At 42.5% G+C, this 19,067-nt stretch overlaps 1 protein-coding gene across 1 annotated transcript in view; it reads left to right on the top strand.

Moving 5' to 3' along the window:
- MDN1 (midasin AAA ATPase 1) overlaps window positions 1–19,067 on the top strand; it is a 126,816-nt gene that overhangs the window by 58,688 nt on the left and 49,061 nt on the right. The window contains exons 43-58 of the mRNA XM_066612686.1: window positions 104–371; window positions 1,188–1,347; window positions 2,044–2,160; window positions 2,862–3,070; window positions 4,103–4,248; window positions 4,984–5,186; window positions 6,010–6,230; window positions 8,029–8,142; window positions 9,198–9,330; window positions 9,694–9,803; window positions 11,516–11,649; window positions 14,777–14,937; window positions 16,287–16,407; window positions 17,222–17,432; window positions 17,606–17,828; window positions 18,374–18,500. Of these exons, the coding sequence (XP_066468783.1) occupies window positions 104–371; window positions 1,188–1,347; window positions 2,044–2,160; window positions 2,862–3,070; window positions 4,103–4,248; window positions 4,984–5,186; window positions 6,010–6,230; window positions 8,029–8,142; window positions 9,198–9,330; window positions 9,694–9,803; window positions 11,516–11,649; window positions 14,777–14,937; window positions 16,287–16,407; window positions 17,222–17,432; window positions 17,606–17,828; window positions 18,374–18,500 (2,658 nt within the window). The remainder of the gene's footprint in view (window positions 1–103; window positions 372–1,187; window positions 1,348–2,043; window positions 2,161–2,861; window positions 3,071–4,102; window positions 4,249–4,983; window positions 5,187–6,009; window positions 6,231–8,028; window positions 8,143–9,197; window positions 9,331–9,693; window positions 9,804–11,515; window positions 11,650–14,776; window positions 14,938–16,286; window positions 16,408–17,221; window positions 17,433–17,605; window positions 17,829–18,373; window positions 18,501–19,067) is intronic.

Below are 19,067 nucleotides of genomic sequence, written 5' to 3'. Positions count from 1 at the left end.
ACTGTGTTGCAGGGAAGATTTGTAGGGAATTTGTTTAAAATTCATAGAAAAGAATAGAGTAGTGGTTGTGATTCCAGTGTCTGATTTATAAAATGTGCTGTAGGTTGACTTCATTCGGCCATGGAAGAACTTGCTGGAGAAGGTGGAGAATGTTGTGAGTACGCTTTTAAGGGACAGCCTTCTCCTCACAGCTATTTGTCCTGATGAGGCTGAAGTTGTGCTACGTGCCTGGAGCAGTTTCATTAATTTCAAAACCAAGTCTCTGGGGGAAGGGAATAAAGAAGTCATCGCTGAAGTTGTGAATAAATTGGAAGGAGTGCTTTTGCTGGTCCAGCGGGTGAATCACAAGATCAGCTCCTACTCCAAGTCAGGTATTGATAGAGACATGGGAACTAATAACATCATACAAACTGTTGTGAAGTTATAAGTAAACTTTTTTTGTGGAGAAATTGGCATTTTGTTTGTCACGGAACTGTGGCCACTGAGACAAATGTATATTTGTACAATTCAAAGTTAATGCTATTTATGGATTTTACCTGATGCTGATGTGATAGTCTAAAGAAGTCATGGTAGGGCTTGGTGTCGAGTCAAATTATGCAAACTGCTATGCAGAGTCAGTACCAGGTTACTAGAGTCCTGGAGCAAAACTCTGCACTACTCCCCCTCTCCTGTTTGATGGTGCTTTGGGGTACTGCACTGTCACTGAGAATTCAGGGGTCATCCTGGCCAGATGGGTCCTGTGTCAGCCCAACAAACATCCCTGCTGCTATGTTTTGTAGTAAAGGGCATTTCATATTGAGGTTATGTGGTTCAGAAGCCTCAGCTGGTCCAGAATGTCTCATCTATTTGATGGGGGCAAATATATGAGATCACATAATAACTATTTTGCACAACTAATACTGGCTACCAGTTTGTTTCTGTGACCAATTCAAAGCGCTTCCCCTGGTTTTTAAAACCTTTAATGAACTGGGACCGAGAGCTCAGTCCTATCCAAATTTCCATCACGGTTTTTACACCCTAAAGGAGCGAAAGAATCTTTGGAGCTTATTAGGAGTTGGCTTGCATGAGCTTCCCAAACCCTGCCTGGTTGCTAGAGAAAAGTGCATGGACATTTTTAATAGTGGTTTTTTTTTGCTGCATTGAAACATATCCTTCTCTACGTGTTATTCCCCCCCCCTCCATTTTAGAGTTTTCAAGACTCATAGAAGAGTTTCAGCACTTCAAGCTGCAAGTGCTTCAGTTTTTGAACAGCAATAGCCATGGTACTTTTGAGTGGGTTGATGGAATGTTGGTTCAGGCTTTACAGTCTGGAGACTGGCTTCTGATGGACAACGTCAACTTTTGCAGGTAAAACCACAGCAGTAGTGGCATCAGTTTTTTGTTTGCATGTTCCATCCACCTTGTAACTTTCATTTCTAAAAATGAAAGTCTGATGTTTGAAAAATCCTGGATACACTGTTTATATGCACAATATTTCTTGTGTTCTTTGTTTCTGTTTTCTTTTACAAAAAAGTTTTTAAAATAAAATTAGAATGTGACTATATGCACATAGACACACCTACATGGAAGTTTAAGGGACAGAGGTGATGCCTTCCTGCTCTTCCATCACATATAATCCTCTGTGGCATGTGAGAATAAGACAAGATGGGGAATGAATCCATATACTATATATATATATATACAAAGTAGTGAAATATGTCTTTTTAAACTATCTGAATTATTGGATCTTTTTGTACTTCAGTTTCCAAAGTGAGCTTTGTTTGAGCCTGCTTTATAACAGGGTGGTTTAGTGGTTTGGGAAGTCGACTTAGACCGAGAAGATCCAGGTTCAAATCTCCCCTCAGCCATGAAGCTTCCTGGGTGACCTTGGGCCAGTCACTTTCTCTCAGCCTCACCTACCTCACAGGGTTGTTGTGAGAACAAAAGGAGAGGAGCAGCTGTGTACACTGCCCTGAGCTCTTTGGAGGAAGGGTGGTATAAAAAATGTGAAAAATAAAAATAACTCAGCTGCACTCTTTCCCTCCCCACTCTTTTTAAATATAGTCCTTCTGTGGTAGACCGCTTGAATGCGCTGCTTGAACCTGGAGGAGTGCTTACCATGAGTGAAAGGGGAGTGATAGATGGCGTAACTCCTACAGTCACTCCGCATCCCAATTTCAGGTACTGATTCTTTGCATGTGTTTTTGAATATCTTGTATTGCCTGGTTATGCTGGTAGACTGTGATGTCTACCAGCATCTACAAAGAAGCCAGCCTTCCCTCTCTCGGTTCTCCCCATCTTCTTGCCATAAGAGATGCAGAAATCACAAAGGGAATGGTTATAGCTTAACTGATGCAACTAGTGCTAGTATGGCACTAGTGCTAGTATGTCCCCATTTTTCTCACATACCACCACCACCACCACCACATGTCCAAAGCTGAGGGAAAGAGGAACTAGCTCCAGAAGCAGCAACCACAGCATGTGGCCACTGTGTTCGGTCAGCCAGGCTAAGGTAGCACTGTGCTCAGATATTTCTTGCATCAGAGAGAGTGCCTGCATGCAGTCGGGATGAGGCTGTGCAAGTTGGGGCAATATTCCTCTCTTACACGTCGTCTCGTGCTGTCCACCAAGGGGTCAACAAATGCTATATCGAAAAACACACAGAAGTATTTTAAAAACAAAACTAATCTAAATGTTACTGTTGAAGTTGTGCCTTTTATCCCTGGCTATTAAATATCACTCTCCAGGACCTCATTACAGGCCTGCAGTATCTGTCTTTCTCTGTTCTCCCCCCCCCCCACCTGCCCCAAGAAGGTTGTGGCATGTTGGATAGATAGCATGAGTAAACTTGCTCTTTTGTTGTGTGTTTTGAAATGTGTTAGGCTCTTCCTTTCAATGGATCCTATGCATGGTGAGATATCCAGAGCCATGCGGAATCGTGGGATTGAGATCTATATTCCTGCGGATGGAGATGAGAATTCACTGGACCCTCATGATATGAAGCTGCTGTTGCATGGATTGGGGTTGTCAGGAAATAGCATATATGACGCACTGCTGGCTGTGCACACGGAAGCAAAGAGCAGCATAGTAGGTGAGATGAATGCAATTGGAAAGATTACTTTATATTTGATTAGAGTCTATCGAAGAGAAGAATTTGGCAACCAAAAGCTTGGATTAAGTGAGAAGATTGCTTGCATAAACAGTACAGAATGTATTAATGTAAAACTTCTTCAAAGTCTGGTCAGTCATAGGCTAATACCCAATTTAGATGAATGAAAAGAACATGCTTCTCCAATTCTTACAGCTAGATGTTGGGGGACAGACAATGGAGGTGGCTGCTGCTTTGGGGGCCTGCTTCTACAGCATCTAGTTGTCATTCAGTGGTATCACAAGGGTTTGCGTCATCCAGTGAGAAAGGATGAACATTCTGCCATGCAGTGGACGGTGGGCATGGTGTTGAGCCATTGCCCTGCCCCCTGGTTTTTTGGCTACTATCTTTGATACAATAGATATGTTTCACCATGGGTTGTTCCATTGCATTCTGCATGAAATTTCTCATCGAATGATATCTAACATGATGGTGGTATTTGAAAATAGCAAGATTTAAAAATTTTTGGCCAGTAGTGGTGTCCCCCTCCCCCCAGGAGTGTCACCTGTTGCAGCCTGCACCCCTTGCACTCCCCTAGCAACGCCACTGTTGTAGCTGGAAATGAAAGCCTGGACTAGATGCACTTTTGTCTGACTCAAGGGAGTTGGTTTTTTATGTTTCAATCTGCAGAAAAGTGAGTGAATGAATGAGAGATCAAGCACTTTCTTAAAAACAGTGTTGATGAGTTAACTGATTACTTAGCAAGCAAAGTAATGCTCAGTAAAAGATTTTTTTTTCCTTTTTGAGAGATTTTCACTTGATTATCTTATATCAGGAAATGAGGCTATTTGATTTACCTAATTTGCTGACTGTTCAAGATCTGATTCAGTGTGTTCTAATGCAGGGTCACTTTTAGAGAAGTGTGTTCATCCCTTTGTACTTGTAGTTGGGGAAACAAGTTTTGAGCAAACGGAAATATTCGTAGACATGCTGCAGACGAAGTGAATGGATCTTCCTGTTTTTTCTTCTTCTAAGGTTCTTCCTACTCTCTGTCGTCATTGCTGCATGCTGCAACACTGATTGTACAGCAGTTGCACCGAGGATTTGACTTAGCAAAGAGCTTCTACAGAGCATGTTGGGAGGTCTATGTCTGTCCGCAACGGTCGCAAGACAGCCAACATGTAAGCTTGTCCTTGTTAAAGGAAATGAAAAACCTACTTTGTTGAAAGGAGGCAAAAACTGCATGATTTCAAACATTTATGACCCCTTTCTGCCAATATTGGTTCCCAAGCCAGCTTTCGCTGAAACATGACACATTACAATTAAAATGATAGTACAGAAGCAGCAGGCAATGAATCAGCAAATAACTTCCAGATTAAAAACCATAATGAATTAGATTATGCCAAAAGTTAGCCATCAAAACCAACCCTTTCTAACTAGTACATTTGAGATAATCCGGGTCAGTAGTTCTTTCAGGGAGTTTGAGAACTGAGGTAAGTCGTTGTGGGGAAGAGGGAAAGCATCAATGCAATCTCCAGGATTGCTCTGCTGCAGGGACGAGAGGGGGTTCCACTTACCAGCAGCCAGCAGCTGTACACATCCAGCGGTGTACGCAAAAAACGTTATTGCAGATTAATCACTCTAGATCAATTTTGAAATCTTCCACTGTGAACAGAGGTATAGTATATGTATGCAGCTCATTCATGGACTAATCAGTGAGAGATGAAAGGATATGCATGCATGTGTGAACTAGTCATGAGTACAGCCATGCTTAGTTGCTACACCATACTGACAGTGCTCTCTAGTTAGGTCACATTTTTCAATAGAAAGGTGTTATAGAAAGAAGTCAGTTGTCCAGATGTTTCTTTAGCAGGAGCTCTTTAATTGCAGCTTCTTCTGTGTGCTTATCTTTTTAGCTTGTACTGGGCTTGATAATGAAGCAGATTTCAGTTCTAACTTCAGATGAAGCACGAGATGTTTCCCTTCTTGCCTTGGGATTGTGGCCAGATTCTGCATCCAGTGCTTTGCTTTCAGCTGAAGATTCTCTCCTTTCCACAGTTCAGAGCGATGGGCAGGTCCTGGCATATTGCCTCAGTAGACTGAATCTGCAAAACAGCAGGTGAACAACAAACGTTGCTTTTCCTATTGACCAGTCAGCCTATTGACCTATTGACCAAGTCCTATTGACCTGGAATAATTAACTTCTGAGAAGCCCCTGAATCTTCTTTTTAGTTTCTTTCTTTGGTTTCTATCATAACCTCAGTTTTTGCAAGTAGAAGGCACTTCCCATCTGAGCAATTCGGGGCGGGGGGTAGAACGGACAGTGCCATTCACTCCTTCCCTTTGCAGTCCCTCATGCACCAGAGGTTACCCTGACTTTCCAAAGTGGGCTTTTTAGAGCCATGGTGGAGCATCTTTGGGGAGGAGGCGATGATGAAGTTGTTATACGAAAACCTCTTTATTAATAAACTTTTAAGTGTTATGTCTGACTACCTAAAGAATATTTATAAACCAGAATGTGAATCCATTATTTGTGGCGCAACATATTTAGCAACTGTTACCCTGCACATGCCTGATCTTGTCTGATCTTGGAAGCTAAGCAGGGTCAGGCCTGGTTAGTACTTGGATGGGAGACTGCCTGGGAATACCGGGTGCTGTAGGCTTATACCATAGTCTTTCAAGACTGAAGGTTGCCAACCATATTTCTGCCCAATGTTGCATATACACAGCAGGGATCAAATGTGTACACCTTTGGGCTGGGCAGAAATGGGTTAACTTGGCAAGCAAAACAATAGCTTTACTGTACATCTGGAATTTTAACCAGAGTTAAAGGCCACAAACCAAGGTTTGTGTTCACCATGGTTAGGGGACTTGTGGGCCTCCAATAGCTTAGTAGAGTTTTATTCTTTTCATTAATATTCTTTTTATATGACTTCTTTCAGAACAATGCCTCTTACTGTACATGATTTTGAGAAAATTCTGCGGTCTCCTAATCCAAATTGTTTAAAATTCAATGCTGTTGAGACAGATGTTTCTTGGGCAGATGACATGGAGGTCCTTTCTGCTGCAGTTAAATTATTCATAGAGAAAGCAACCAATCAAGACTGGACATTGAGAGTAGGATGGCTTAATCAGTTAAAAAAGAACTTACCCCAAGTGCTTGGTAAGTATCTTTGCTCAAGCATGACTGATCTTAATGTGTGTGATGGTGAATGAGAAATCTGTAGCACAGTGAAAAGCCAGGGACACCAGAGATGTATGTGTGTGTGTGTGTGTGTGTGAGAGAGAGAGAGAGAGAGATGATGATTACCTGATCAAATTTAAGTCTTGTAGAGATTAATATGTGCCCTTCTTGCTAACTGTACTGGGTTTGGTTGCTTTTGTGGCTCCTAAATTGGACATGCATCCAAACTTGCCTAGGACTCCTGTTCTTGAGACTTGGAGCTCACCCTCTTGATCCCAGGATATGGAATTTCTTGGCTTTGCAGCTCACAGCTTCTTTCCCATCTCTAGTTGAAAGTAGCAGAATATGTGTCTTATGAAATAAGTCTGACTTTCTGTGCTGATCCCAGTTTATTCTCATTCAAATGTCAACCCACCTGTACAAATATTGAGTGGGGGGAGGAGGAATGCACCAGTAATTCCTGCACTGGCAGACTTAGGAGACACTGCCCCACCCCACACACACATTCAGCATTTGTCTGCAGCAATAAACATTGAATGCAAGAGGCGTTTTTCCCTGTATTCATCACCCATTTTACACATGGGGCAGGTTTTATGATTTCATTGATGCGTAAGCTTACTGGCACGCTCTCAGCCTTTCCCCTCTATGATGTTTTGGTACATGTGAAGTAAGATCTGAAGAAAGGAGGTTTCTTTGTTTACAACATTCCAGAATAATAACACAGGCCAACACACATTTTGCTTCCTTAAATGTTACACCAATTCCTGGGTATATTTGGGGTGCCGATTCCAAAAATGGCATCCATTTTGCCCTATCATGTCTAGTTTTGGAGACACGGCATAGCCTCTTTAGTGAATGGTTCAAGCAGCTTCCTCTTGAGGAAGCCTACACCATGGCTTCCTCATGAGGAAGCTGCTTGAACCATTCACTAATGAGGCTATACTATATCTCCCAAACTAGACATGATAGGGCAAAACGGATGCCATTTTTGGAATCGCACCCCAAATTCATATCAAACCACCATAAAGTTTGGGAAAAACTTTTCTGACCCTCAGTTTTGTAGGCCTGTGTAATCCGAACAACTAGGGCAGTAGTTCTCAAACTGGGACGTCGTGACGTTCCAACCTGAGGGCCCTAGACTCTGCCCCCTTAAGGGGCAAGGGCAAGGGGGAGGCAGCTACATAATCCCCAGGATTGCTTCTCTAAGGGGGGGGGGTGCAGGGACTGGGGTGCACTTACCACTCCCTGCAGCAGCCTCCCAGGGAAGTGGGGAGCCCTGCACAATCCTCTGCAGGGCTCCCTGAGTTTCAGAAAGTGAAAGCGGAGTGATCGCACCCTGCCTCCGCAAAACTGGAAGTGGGGCATGATCACTCTGCTTTCACTTTCTGAAACTCAGGGAGCCCTGCGGAGGGTCGCGCAGGGCTCCCCGCACCCCCGGAAGGCTGCTGAGGGACTGGTAAGTGCATGCCAGTCCCTGCACCCCCCTAGTGACACAATCCTGGGGAGCATGTCACTGCCTCCCTCTGTCTCCGCAAGAACTTAGAGCCGCTGGACTAGGGCAAAGCAGAAGGTTGAGCTCTTTCTTCCAGTTTACTCATTGAAACTCACTTTGGCCGAGTTCAGGAGCTCCTTCAGTGCAAGGGACCACTTCCAGAAGGAAACATTTCTCACTGCACCATGCAGAAGCATGTGTCTGTGCATGCTTCCTTGCAAATATTTCACTTGTGCATAAGATAAGTTTACAAAACCATGCATTCATTCCTTCTTCTTCCTACAGATTCAGTGTATACTCAGTTGGAAGCAGGTGCTGCATCTCTGAATAATTTCTACTTCAGTCCCCTCTCAGGTGGTATCAGTAATGTAATCAAGATGCTGCAACCAAATATGACAGGTAAAATGCTTTTTGCCCTCCTTTTTAGCTGTGCTTCACTGTTTATGCTGCTCCTGATGCTTTTGAGAAGATTGAGTATGCTAAACCTGGGACCTTTCTGCTTGGAAAGCAAGTGCTTTGCCACTGGGCTTTGGCTTTTCCTATGGCAAAGCATAACTTGTGTCAATGCAGTTAAAATAGTTGGAAGGATTTGGATGCTTCCTTTGAATTGCTGTTCATTTTAAAATAGGCGTAGCAAGTAGTCACCTCTTCCAATCTCAGTGGTTTCCAAAATGTACACCATGGTGCCTGAAAGCAGCACGACAAATTCACAGCAGTGCAGCGAGATTCTCCCAGTGGCCTCTTCTTCCAAGTTCTCCAGGGTGCTTCCATCTTGGATTGTGCGAGATCTCCCACTATCCAAAATGGTGGCACCTCCTCAGCAGAACTGGGAAGAAGATGCCACTTCGAAAGAAGGGCGCTATGACCACAGTAAGTTCAGAAACTGCTTCCCTATGCTCTCTCAAAGTCACTAGTTCCAAAAGCAACCTTCATGTTAATATGCTGAATGTATAGCAGGTGTATACATATATCACAGTCAGGAGTGTATTTCCCTAATTACACAGGCCAACACACATTTTGCTTCCTTAAACATTACACCAATTCCTGGGTATATTTGGGGTGCTGATTCCAAAAATGGCATCCGTTTTGCCCTATCACATCTAGTTTTGGAGATATAGTATAGCCTCTTTAGTGAATGGTTCAAGCAGCTTCCTCATGAGGAAGTCTACACCATGGCTTCCTCATGAGGAAGCTGCTTGAACCATTCACTAGTGAGGCTATACTATATTTCCAAAACTAGATGTGACAGGGCAAAACGGATGCCATTTTTGGAATCAGCAACCCAAATTCCAATCAAACCACTATAAAGTTTGGGAAAAACTTTTCTGACGCTCAATTTTGTAGGTCTGTGTTATGTGTAGCTATGAGTATCTCAAAGTATGTTTTTTTAGGTAGAGAGAAACAGTTTATGAGAAAGGCATGTGAGTGTCTTCCTTTTTACCTGTCCTTGTCAGATGAACATGTAATTCCTATGGATCCAAGATGGAATATGCAATGTTTGGATATCATTAGCAATTCAGTGGATTTTGAAGCAGAAGTGGAACATTCAGATCAGCTGCTTATTCTCCTGAAATCCCTTTCAAATCGGTGGGTTTAGTCTCATGTGTACTTTTAGTTTGACTAGTAAGGTTTGTTGTAACTGCATTGTAGAAGAGTCATTTCCAGCTTGCAAGTTAAAGGCATGTTAAAAGAAATTTGACAAAATTTATATGCTCAACCTGTTTGTTTTTATTAATTAATAATAAAACACAAAAGCCTGATAAATTATCAACCTGACTCTAGTTTATTGTGGAAAAAGGAATATGGCCACATATTCCTGCTCTCTGGGTAGGATCTGCTTTGCTTTCATAGGATGCAATGATTTGGGGCTGTTACTTCCTCTTTTACAGGACTTTGACTTCCTTGTATCATAATAACTTAATGACCTGCATATGTTTGTTATAATTCCAGAGCAATATTATTTCTTGATCGTGAGAAAAAGAGCTATGTTGAAAGGAGCTTGATTAACAAGAAGAAGTCAAGAACTAGTGCCTTGAGGGCATCTCTGGATTTTCATAAAGGTATTCATTACATTTATATTTCTAATAAATGAAAATAGAATTCAGAATCATAGCATTGTTCTCTGACAATCAAGGTTAATTTCATAGCAGTATGAACTATAGCAGTGGCAGAGAATTTCTGAGATCTCCTTTCCTTGTGTGGGTTCTGCCACTGTTCATGATGTACCTGTTGAGATTTTGGTTCTTGTGCCTTCATTGCACAGTGAGGAGATCTAGAACAAAGACCAGGGCCTTTCCTGCACTTGTTTTGTAGACTTTGAAACACTCTCGCTTGAAGAGGTCCAGAGTTGCTGGTGTTCTACTTTTGGAAAGGATGCAAAATGATCTCCTTGGGAAGGCCTTGATTGGCTGAATTTGTTGTATTTTTTGTTTGGTTTTTTTCCTTTTTAATTTGCATCATGACCAGATGTTGTAAACCAAGAATGTTAAAAGTTGATGTTTTTAAAGTGTTCTCTTGCAAAAATGAATTTAAGAAATCCGAACTAGTTCTGCACATTTACTGTGTAAATACATAGTCTGTATTTTGACTATGTATCTTGGGAAAATTTCAAGTAGAAACACATTCATGCCTGTCCTAAAGTTTGATAGGTGCATCTAATTTGAATCATTTTTGAAAGGCATAAACCCATATTTCCACAAGATGAAAACTGAAGTCAGTTACAGATAAAAATCAATAATGCTTTAAAACTTAAATGAAACATTGTAATCAGTTAAATTAGAGCAATACAGTGATTTTGTAATCCAGAGACAACTGAAATAATTTAGAGCCCAATCCTGTGGTCGGCGGCACGACTCTGTGCCACCGGCCACAGTCACAAATGTGCTGTATGGCATGTTTGTGGGGCTCACCGCTGGGCTTCTGCCGGTGCTAGCCTAGCGCTGGGCAGTGCTGGGCCAGCACCAGGCGGTGGCCAGGTTTCACAGCTCAGCGGTCTCCTGGACCGCCAGGCTGCGGAACGGGAGGCGGAGGGAGGCGTGCTGGGGGGTGGGCGGGAGGATGATCCATGGAGCTGAGCTCTGCAGAATCCAGTGCGCTTGTGGAGGGCTGCACGCCCTACATGAGCGTCTTTACCGCCGACCTTTTGGTTGGTGGTAAAGTGAGTAGCCCCATTGTGGGGCTGCTTACCTTACCCGGGGGAGCCTCCCACGGTAGCGAAAGAGGCGCAGGATTCAGCAGCAGCCCTTTTCGGTGCCACCAAGCCTTGGTTCTCTGGGCAGCTCAGGATTGGACTGCCCCTAAGCTATCTGGGTCAGAGCAAAATATACAAAGGTGAATGACAAAGGAAAATGAAATGAGTTCTGACTAAAACTTAGATTGAGTTTAAATATTCGGCATTTCCTAGGGCATGGATTCTCTTGTGTGATGTGGTAGCCTTTTTCCATGGCACTCTTACCATTATTTGGTCCTGATTCTCTAGTTGATCCTTTTTTTTTTGAGGCAGTGTATCTTTAAGGGGAAGGGAAGGGCCTCTGGAAATGTTCAGGGCTAAAATCCTTGCATTTGATGGTTTACTTGATGCCATGAAATTACTCTGCAAATGTAGCAGTCCTAATGTTGTTATACAGGGAATTCAGAAGGGCAGACTGAGAGCTTCTTGGGTATTGTCCAATGGTCTCTACAATATCTGTTCACAAATTGAATGATTTGCTATGATTGTGATGAACTAGACTTGGTTATGTATTTTCTCTTTTGTTTATTCTTGGAAAAAAAGATCCTGGCAACCATATCTCGCTTCCACATGCTATTGTGGCCAACCTTGCTTCTTTCTTTGAAATTTGGGATGCCTTTGTGTTGCACTGGGTAAAGTCTACTCAGCTAGCTGTGTCTGATGAAAAATTGTATGAAGTAAGTATGCCACACAAATACATTTTGTTACAATGTCTTGTTCTTTAGGAATGCTCCAGCTCCACTTGCTGTTGTCACTCTTCTCTCCCCCCCATGCATGTCTGCCTAAATGACTTTTGCCGTAGCATTTGTTTGTTGAAACTGAAAACTTAAAAAGAGAATATGAAATCTGTCAGTGTTGGTCAAAGATCTATGTGATTTCTTTGACCCACCAGAGGACACCAGAGGACAGATGACTCTGGATTTAATATTGTGCGGTATGCAGGACCTGGTTAGAGATGTAAACGTTACTGAGCCATTGGGGAACAGTGATCATGCTGCGATCCGTTTTGACATGCACGTTGGGGGAAGAATACCAGGCAAATCTCTAACAAAAACCCTTGACTTCCGACGGGCAGACTTCCCCCAAATGAGGAGGCTGGTTAGAAGGAGGTTGAAAGGGAGGGTAAAAAGAGTCCAATCTCTCCAGAGTGCATGGAGGCTGCTTAAAACAACAGTAATAGAGGCCCAGCAGAGGTGTATACCGCAGAGAAAGAAGGGTTCCACTAAATCCAGGAGGGTGCCCGCATGGCTAACCAGCCAAGTTAGAGAGGCTGTGAAGGGCAAGGAAGCTTCCTTCCGTAAATGGAAGTCTTGCCCTAATGAGGAGAATAAAAAGGAACATAAACTGTGGCAAAAGAAATGTAAGAAGGTGATACTGGAGGCCAAGCGAGACTATAAGGAGCGCATGGCCAGCAACATTAAGGGGAATAATAAAAGCTTCTTCAAATATGTTAGAAGCAGGAAACCCGCCAGAGAAGCGGTTGGCCCTCTGGATGGTGAGGGAGGGAAAGGGGAGATAAAAGGAGACTTAGAGATGGCAGAGAAATTAAATGAGTTCTTTGCATCTATCTTCACGGCAGAAGACCTCGGGCAGATACCACTGCCCGAACGGCCCCTCCTGACCGAAGAGTTAAGTCAGATAGAGGTTAAAAGAGAAGATGTTTCAGACCTCATTGATAAATTAAAGATCAATAAGTCACCGGGCCCTGATGGCATCCACCCAAGAGTTATTAAGGAATTGAAGAATGAAGTTGCAGATCTCTTGACTAAAATATGCAACTTGTCCCTCAAAACGGCCATGGTGCCAGAAGATTGGAGGATAGCAAATGTCACGCCTATTTTTAAAAAGGGAAAGAGGGGGGACCCGGGAAACTATAGGCCGGTCAGCCTAACATCCATACTGGGTAAGATGGTGGAATGCCTCATCAAAGATAGGATCTCAAAACACATAGACCAACAGGCCTTGCTGAGGAAGAGTCAGCATGGCTTCTGTAAGGGTAAGTCTTGCCTCACGAACCATATAGAATTCTTTGAAAAGGTCAACAGGCATGTGGATGTGGGAGAACCCGTGGACATTATATATCTGGACTTTCAGAAGGCGTTTGACACGGCCCCTCACCAAAGGCTACTGAAAAAACTCCACAGTCAGGGAATTAGAGGACAGGTCTTCTCATTGATTGAGAACTGGTCGGAGGCCAGGAAGCAGAGAGTGGGTGTCAATGGGCAATTTTCACAATGGAGAGAGGTAAAAAGTGGTGTGCCCCAAGGATCTGTCCTGGGACCGGTGCTTTTCAACCTCTTCATAAATGACCTGGAGACAGGGTTGAGCAGTGAAGTGGCTAAGTTTGCAGACGACACCAAACTTTTCCAAGTGGTGAAGACCAGAAGTGATTGTGAGGAGCTCCAGAAAGATCTCTCCAGACTGGCAGAATGGGCAGCAAAATGGCAGATGCGCTTCAATGTCAGTAAGTGTAAAGTCATGCACATTGGGGCAAAAAATCAAAACTTTAGATATAGGCTAATGGGTTCTGAGCTGTCTGTGACAGATCAGGAGAGAGATCTTGGGGTGGTGGTGGACAGGTCAATGAAAGTGTCGACCCAATGTGCGGCGGCAGTGAAGAAGGCCAATTCTATGCTTGGGATCATTAGGAAGGGCATTGAGAACAAAACTGCTAGTATTATAATGCCGTTGTACAAATTGATGGTAAGGCCACACCTGGAGTATTGTGTCCAGTTCTGGTCGCCGCATCTCAAAAAAGACATAGTGGAAATGGAAAAGGTGCAAAAGAGAGCGACTAAGATGATTACGGGGCTGGGGCACCTTCCTTATGAGGAAAGGCTACGGCGTTTGGGCCTCTTCAGCCTAGAAAAGAGACGCCTGAGGGGGGACTTGATTGAGACATACAAAATTATGCAGGGGATGGACAGAGTGGATAGGGAGATGCTCTTTACACTCTCACATAATACCAGAACCAGGGGACATCCACTAAAATTGAGTGTTGGGTGGGTTAGGACAGACAAAAGGAAATATTTCTTTACTCAGTGTGTGGTCAGTCTGTGGAACTCCTTGCCACAGGATGTGGTGCTGGCGTCTAGCCTAGACGCCTTTAAAAGGGGATTGGACAAGTTTCTGGAGGAAAAATCCATTATGGGGTACAAGCCATGATGTGTATGCGCAAACTCCTGATTTTAGAAATGGGTTATGTCAGAATGCCAGATGCAAGGGAGGGCACCAGGATGAGGTCTCTTGTTATCTGGTATGCTCCCTGGGGCATTTGGTGGGCCGCTGTGAGATGCAGGAAGCTGGACTAGATGGGCCTATGGCCTGATCCAGTGGGGCTGTTCTTATGTTCTTATGACCATCAAAACCGTTCTTTTCTTTAGGTATTTAGAACAAGCCTTTTCAAAGGTATTCCTGAAGAACACGTTCTCCCTCCCCTCCACTCTTTAAAGCTCACCTATTGCCTGAATCAGGTTTAATTTTTTTCTCTTATTTAAACATCAGGCTAAATGCTCTGTGCTCTGTTTCAGCCTTATGCTCCGTGCATAATTCAATAATAACAATAATGCACACTTAATTAATTCTTCACATTGAAGTCTTGCCCTCTAGGACAAGGCTCTTTTGCCAGTTCTAGTATTAGATCTAGAACTAGTACTAGAACTAGAATTAGATCTAGTAATACTTTGCCAGTGCTAGTATTAGAATTGCCAGCTTCTGAACTATGTTCTCTGAAATGCTGTATTATTGAAATTACTGTAAACTTCATAGGTGGGAAACCTGTAAACCTTCCTGTCTTGTCTCTAGATACTGCACTGCTTATTGTGGCGTGATCGGTTTTGGGCAACATCTGACAAGGTGGCTGTGGATTCTCCTGGCTTAGCTCTTTTGTCTCTTCACTGGCACTGGGTTGTGAAACACTTGATCAGCAGAATTCCCCAGCTTCTGAGTGGATACGAGCAACACAAGTATATTATTTTTTACTCTATGCCAATAACCGATCCAGCATCCACCTCTTCAGTGCATCAGATAGATTTGCTTCACAGTGTACATAAAAAATAAAATGTAGACAAGGCCTAACGTTAAGTGGTGTTTTGTACCAGCTACACTGCTAGCATAAGTATACTGACATTTACTGACATTTCTGTGTGTGTGCATTTGGGGATGTGAGACTAGTGAGAAATGAAATGCTGTACAGGTGAGGCCTCTTTTCTAGATCCGGCATCTGCGGATTTGCCTTACTGTGGATGCTGAACTTCCGAATCGCGCCTCTCAGACCCCCTGGTTGCATCAGGAAGGTTTTCTGAGCCTCTGTGCATAGCTTCTCTGAGGCTCAGAAAGCCACTTAGATCCATTTTAGTGTGACGTCAGTTTCAGCAAAAACCAGAAGTCACATTAGAAAGGCTCCAGATGGCATTCTGAGTTTTGGAGAAAGGCTCAGAAGAGCTCTGGTCATGTTTAAAGCCCAGGTGGACCGAAAAGCACAAATTTGATTACACAGGTCTACAAAATTGAGGGTCAGAAAAGTTTTTCCCGCAACTTTATGGTGGTTTGATATGAATTTGGGGTGCTGATTCCAAAAATGGCATCTGTTTTACCCTATCACGTCTAGTTTTGGAGATATAGTATAGCCCAGTGGTACTCAATCTTTTCCGGCCAGTGGCTCCCTTGACCCACGTGGCTGCTGGCCATGACTCCCCATCATGTTCCTGAGAGCTGGAAGTGACATCATTAAACAGGAAGTGGCCACAAATATTAACTATATTAAATATATTAAATATATTTTAAATATATTAAATATAATATGATAATATTATATTACATTTATTATAATATAATATTAAATATATATTAACTATATTAATATTAATTATATTAATCATATCATTGATTAGATGCAGATCTATTAAATATGAATGCTTCATTACTTTATTTTTTGATCCCCCACAAATACAAAGGCTCCAGCTGTATCCTGAAGATAAAAAAAAAAGTAATGGAGCATTCATATCTTGGGGCATACCTTATGTGCTTTTTCACCTGTGAGAGGCAATTGCTCTTTTGCAAACTACCATGATTGTGGTGCAGATTGCAGCAACGTGTATTCAAGTTCCACAGAGAGGTAACTGTTCATATAAACTGTGTGCTTCCTGCCAGCAGACCTGCATACTTCTGGAGGTTTTCATGGAAAGGCCACTAAGAGCATCATCACAGAAACTAGTTTATAGGCTTTTGCATATCCATCATGCTTGCATTATCTGTCAATGATCATTTCATCTTGAATTTCAGTACAAATGTTTACTCTTTCCTTTGTTTTAAGACAATCCAAGGATATTCAGTCTGTTTCACAGCATGTTCAGGCTTGTCTGGCCAGTCCTGCTGATATTTCTGCCAGTGTCAAGAAGCTGCAGAAGTCTTTGGGGAAACCTCTTCCCTTCAAGGTGTGATTTTTTTTTTTAAATATGTAACCACATATGGTTGAGTTGTATAAAGGCAACTTGCTTGGAATAATTGCATTTAGAGTGCTCTGGAAATATGAAGGACATTGTTGCTCTGCCTCTCTAGGATTTTTGTTTATGGAAGTTCATGATCTAGACTAGAGCACCAAAACTATTCATGATTTAACTTTGAACAAATACCTTCTGAAAAAGTATAGATTTAGTAATATAAAAATTCTGCTCCAGATGGCATAGGCAGCAGAAGTTCGTAGCATGCTCTGAAACTGGGAGGCCTGGGTATAGCATCATGAAGCCTGTGTTTCTGCCCGTATTTCCTGTACCACTGTGTTGTCTGCACCTCAGCTCTGTAGACTAGAGGCCAAATGACCTCCCAGGCACAGGGCACTGCAGATGCACCAAAAAGCATGGCAGTTTGGCACTTTCCCTTTTGAATTGTGGCACATTTGCCAAAAACAGTGGGCTGTCAGTACCATGTGTATGGATAAACACATTTATATTTATTTCTTTGAGGGATTTATATCCCACCTTTCCCATGCTGAAGCAAATGCCCGAGGCACCTTACAAAGCTCCATAGTAGAGCACAAATGAGTTTTCACAGTAATTGTTCTATAGGCAGCTCTTGGAATCCTTCTCTTCCAGATGGAATCCTTCAGGGTGTGATGCTCACATCTGGCATTCGGGTATGCCTTCCAAGCTAGCATAAGTTGTTGCTTTGCTGTTTAACAGCACAGTTGGTACTATTCTAATTCCAGGGTGGCTCTGGCATTTATTTTCATTCTTTATGTAATCTTTTCAGGATCAAGAAGTACTAGAATCTGCTGTCCAGCTGAGAAAACTCTCTGAAGCGCTTAATATCCTAGAGTTCAGAGCCACCTTTGGGCCTGATCAATGGCAAAAGGAGATCTCCCTTCTGGAAACAGTTGCCAGCAAATGGGAAATAAAGAAAGGTTTGCTTCAAGCTCAAGGCCAAGTTCTCAGAGCTAATCAGTTGAATGATGTAAATTCAGGTATGTTGTGGTTTTTTGTATCTGACAGTTGTCATGGCATAGGATGTTGCACATATAAAGTCTATACTAGTTCTTTAAAATATCTTTTCTGTTTGTTCAATCTTTTTCTTTAATCTTTTTGGATTTATTAGTAAGTGAGCTTTTAGTTGCAGTGGCTTTTTTATTTTTTACAGGTGAATTGCGCATTCGTTTGAACACCCTGCATTCAAAGCTAAAAGAAGATGGTGCGTTAGTGGAGCCTCTGCAAGAAAAATATGCAGCAGACAAGCAGGTGGACTCTGCTTCATTAATTCAGCTTTGTAATAGGATTCAGTTGTGGCCTGCAATGGAGTATCTGGCAATGCTATGGCAGTACAAGCTGACTACAGACTGTGTTGCTAAGGCTGATCAGCAGAGGTGAGAGGAGATTTTTATGTCGAGAAAAAGTCACCTTTGCTGCTACTGTAACTTTCTAAAGATTGTACAGAGGCAGGCTAGTTTGCTGATTAGTGAGATAAATATAGAGCAGTGTTTCTCAAACGGTGGGTCCCCATTCATTTCAATTTTAGTATATTAGATGCTACCATGATATGTGACTGTATTTGGGATCTGTACTTTTAACAGGCTACTATGTATATGCTTTTAACAATGATAGTAAATGAGACTTAAACCTGAGTAAGTGTGGGCAGAATTGCAGCCTAGGATTGTTAAAACTTTTCCTGCTTGAAGATGTCACTTCCGGTCATGACATCACTTCCGGTGGGTCCTGACAGATTCTCATTCTAAAAACTGGGTCCCAGTGCTAAACATTTGGGAACCACTGAATTAGAGGTTTGTAAAATGTGCAGTCACAGGTCCTATTATATGTGCAAGTACGTACTGTACAAAGTTGGGTAAATATTCATATTTAGTTGTTATTCCTCCTTCCACCAATGTTCGATTGCCATTATGTTTTCCCTCAGGAAAGGCAGCAATCAGCTGTTAAGCATATCTTCAGAAACGAGGCAATTTTTTGCATTTTGCCTTAAGTTGACACCAGCTACCTCACAACAGCTCCAAGGGCTTTGTTACCTGTCAGACCTTTGTAAGGTAAGAATATGTTTAAGTTCAGTGGGCAGAATCAAATTGTCACCATTTTCTAAAAACCAAGCATTTTGCTTTGTTGTTCAGTGTTCAACTTCTGATGTTTTGCTATGATGTGTTTATTTTTTTTAATGCTTTAAGTGATGCATTTGGAGCGTTGATTGTTAGAAAAGCTTTCCTGATTGCTCTCCTCCTCTTCAGAATATAGGTGTGCACCACTTAACAACCTTCTGCTTAACAACAGACCACATATATGATGGTGGTCAAAGCACAGTAAAGTTGCTCTTAATGAGGCAATGGTGGCTCCCATAGCCTGTAGCAGAGCATTTACATAACAGAGAGGCTCTTAATGCAAAGAAGAGGCAATCTGTCTCCAGTAGCCTGTGCAGCCAGCTAGTGTCTGGCAGGGGAGTGTCTGTTTACACAACAAAGGCAATAGATTGGACTGAAGGTTGACTTCATGACCTAAGCGCATAACAGGCATAGGAGAACGTATTCTCCTTGTCAAGTGGCACACACCTGCATTGTTAGTTTTGAATGAACCAAACTGCAACCATATTGGACTTCAGTCTA

This window comes from Tiliqua scincoides, chromosome 1 (genome assembly GCF_035046505.1).
Source record: "Tiliqua scincoides isolate rTilSci1 chromosome 1, rTilSci1.hap2, whole genome shotgun sequence".
Lineage (NCBI taxonomy): Eukaryota > Metazoa > Chordata > Lepidosauria > Squamata > Scincidae > Tiliqua > Tiliqua scincoides.
Note: the sequence above shows the minus strand (reverse complement) of the source record. Positions and strands in the feature narration are given on the sequence as shown.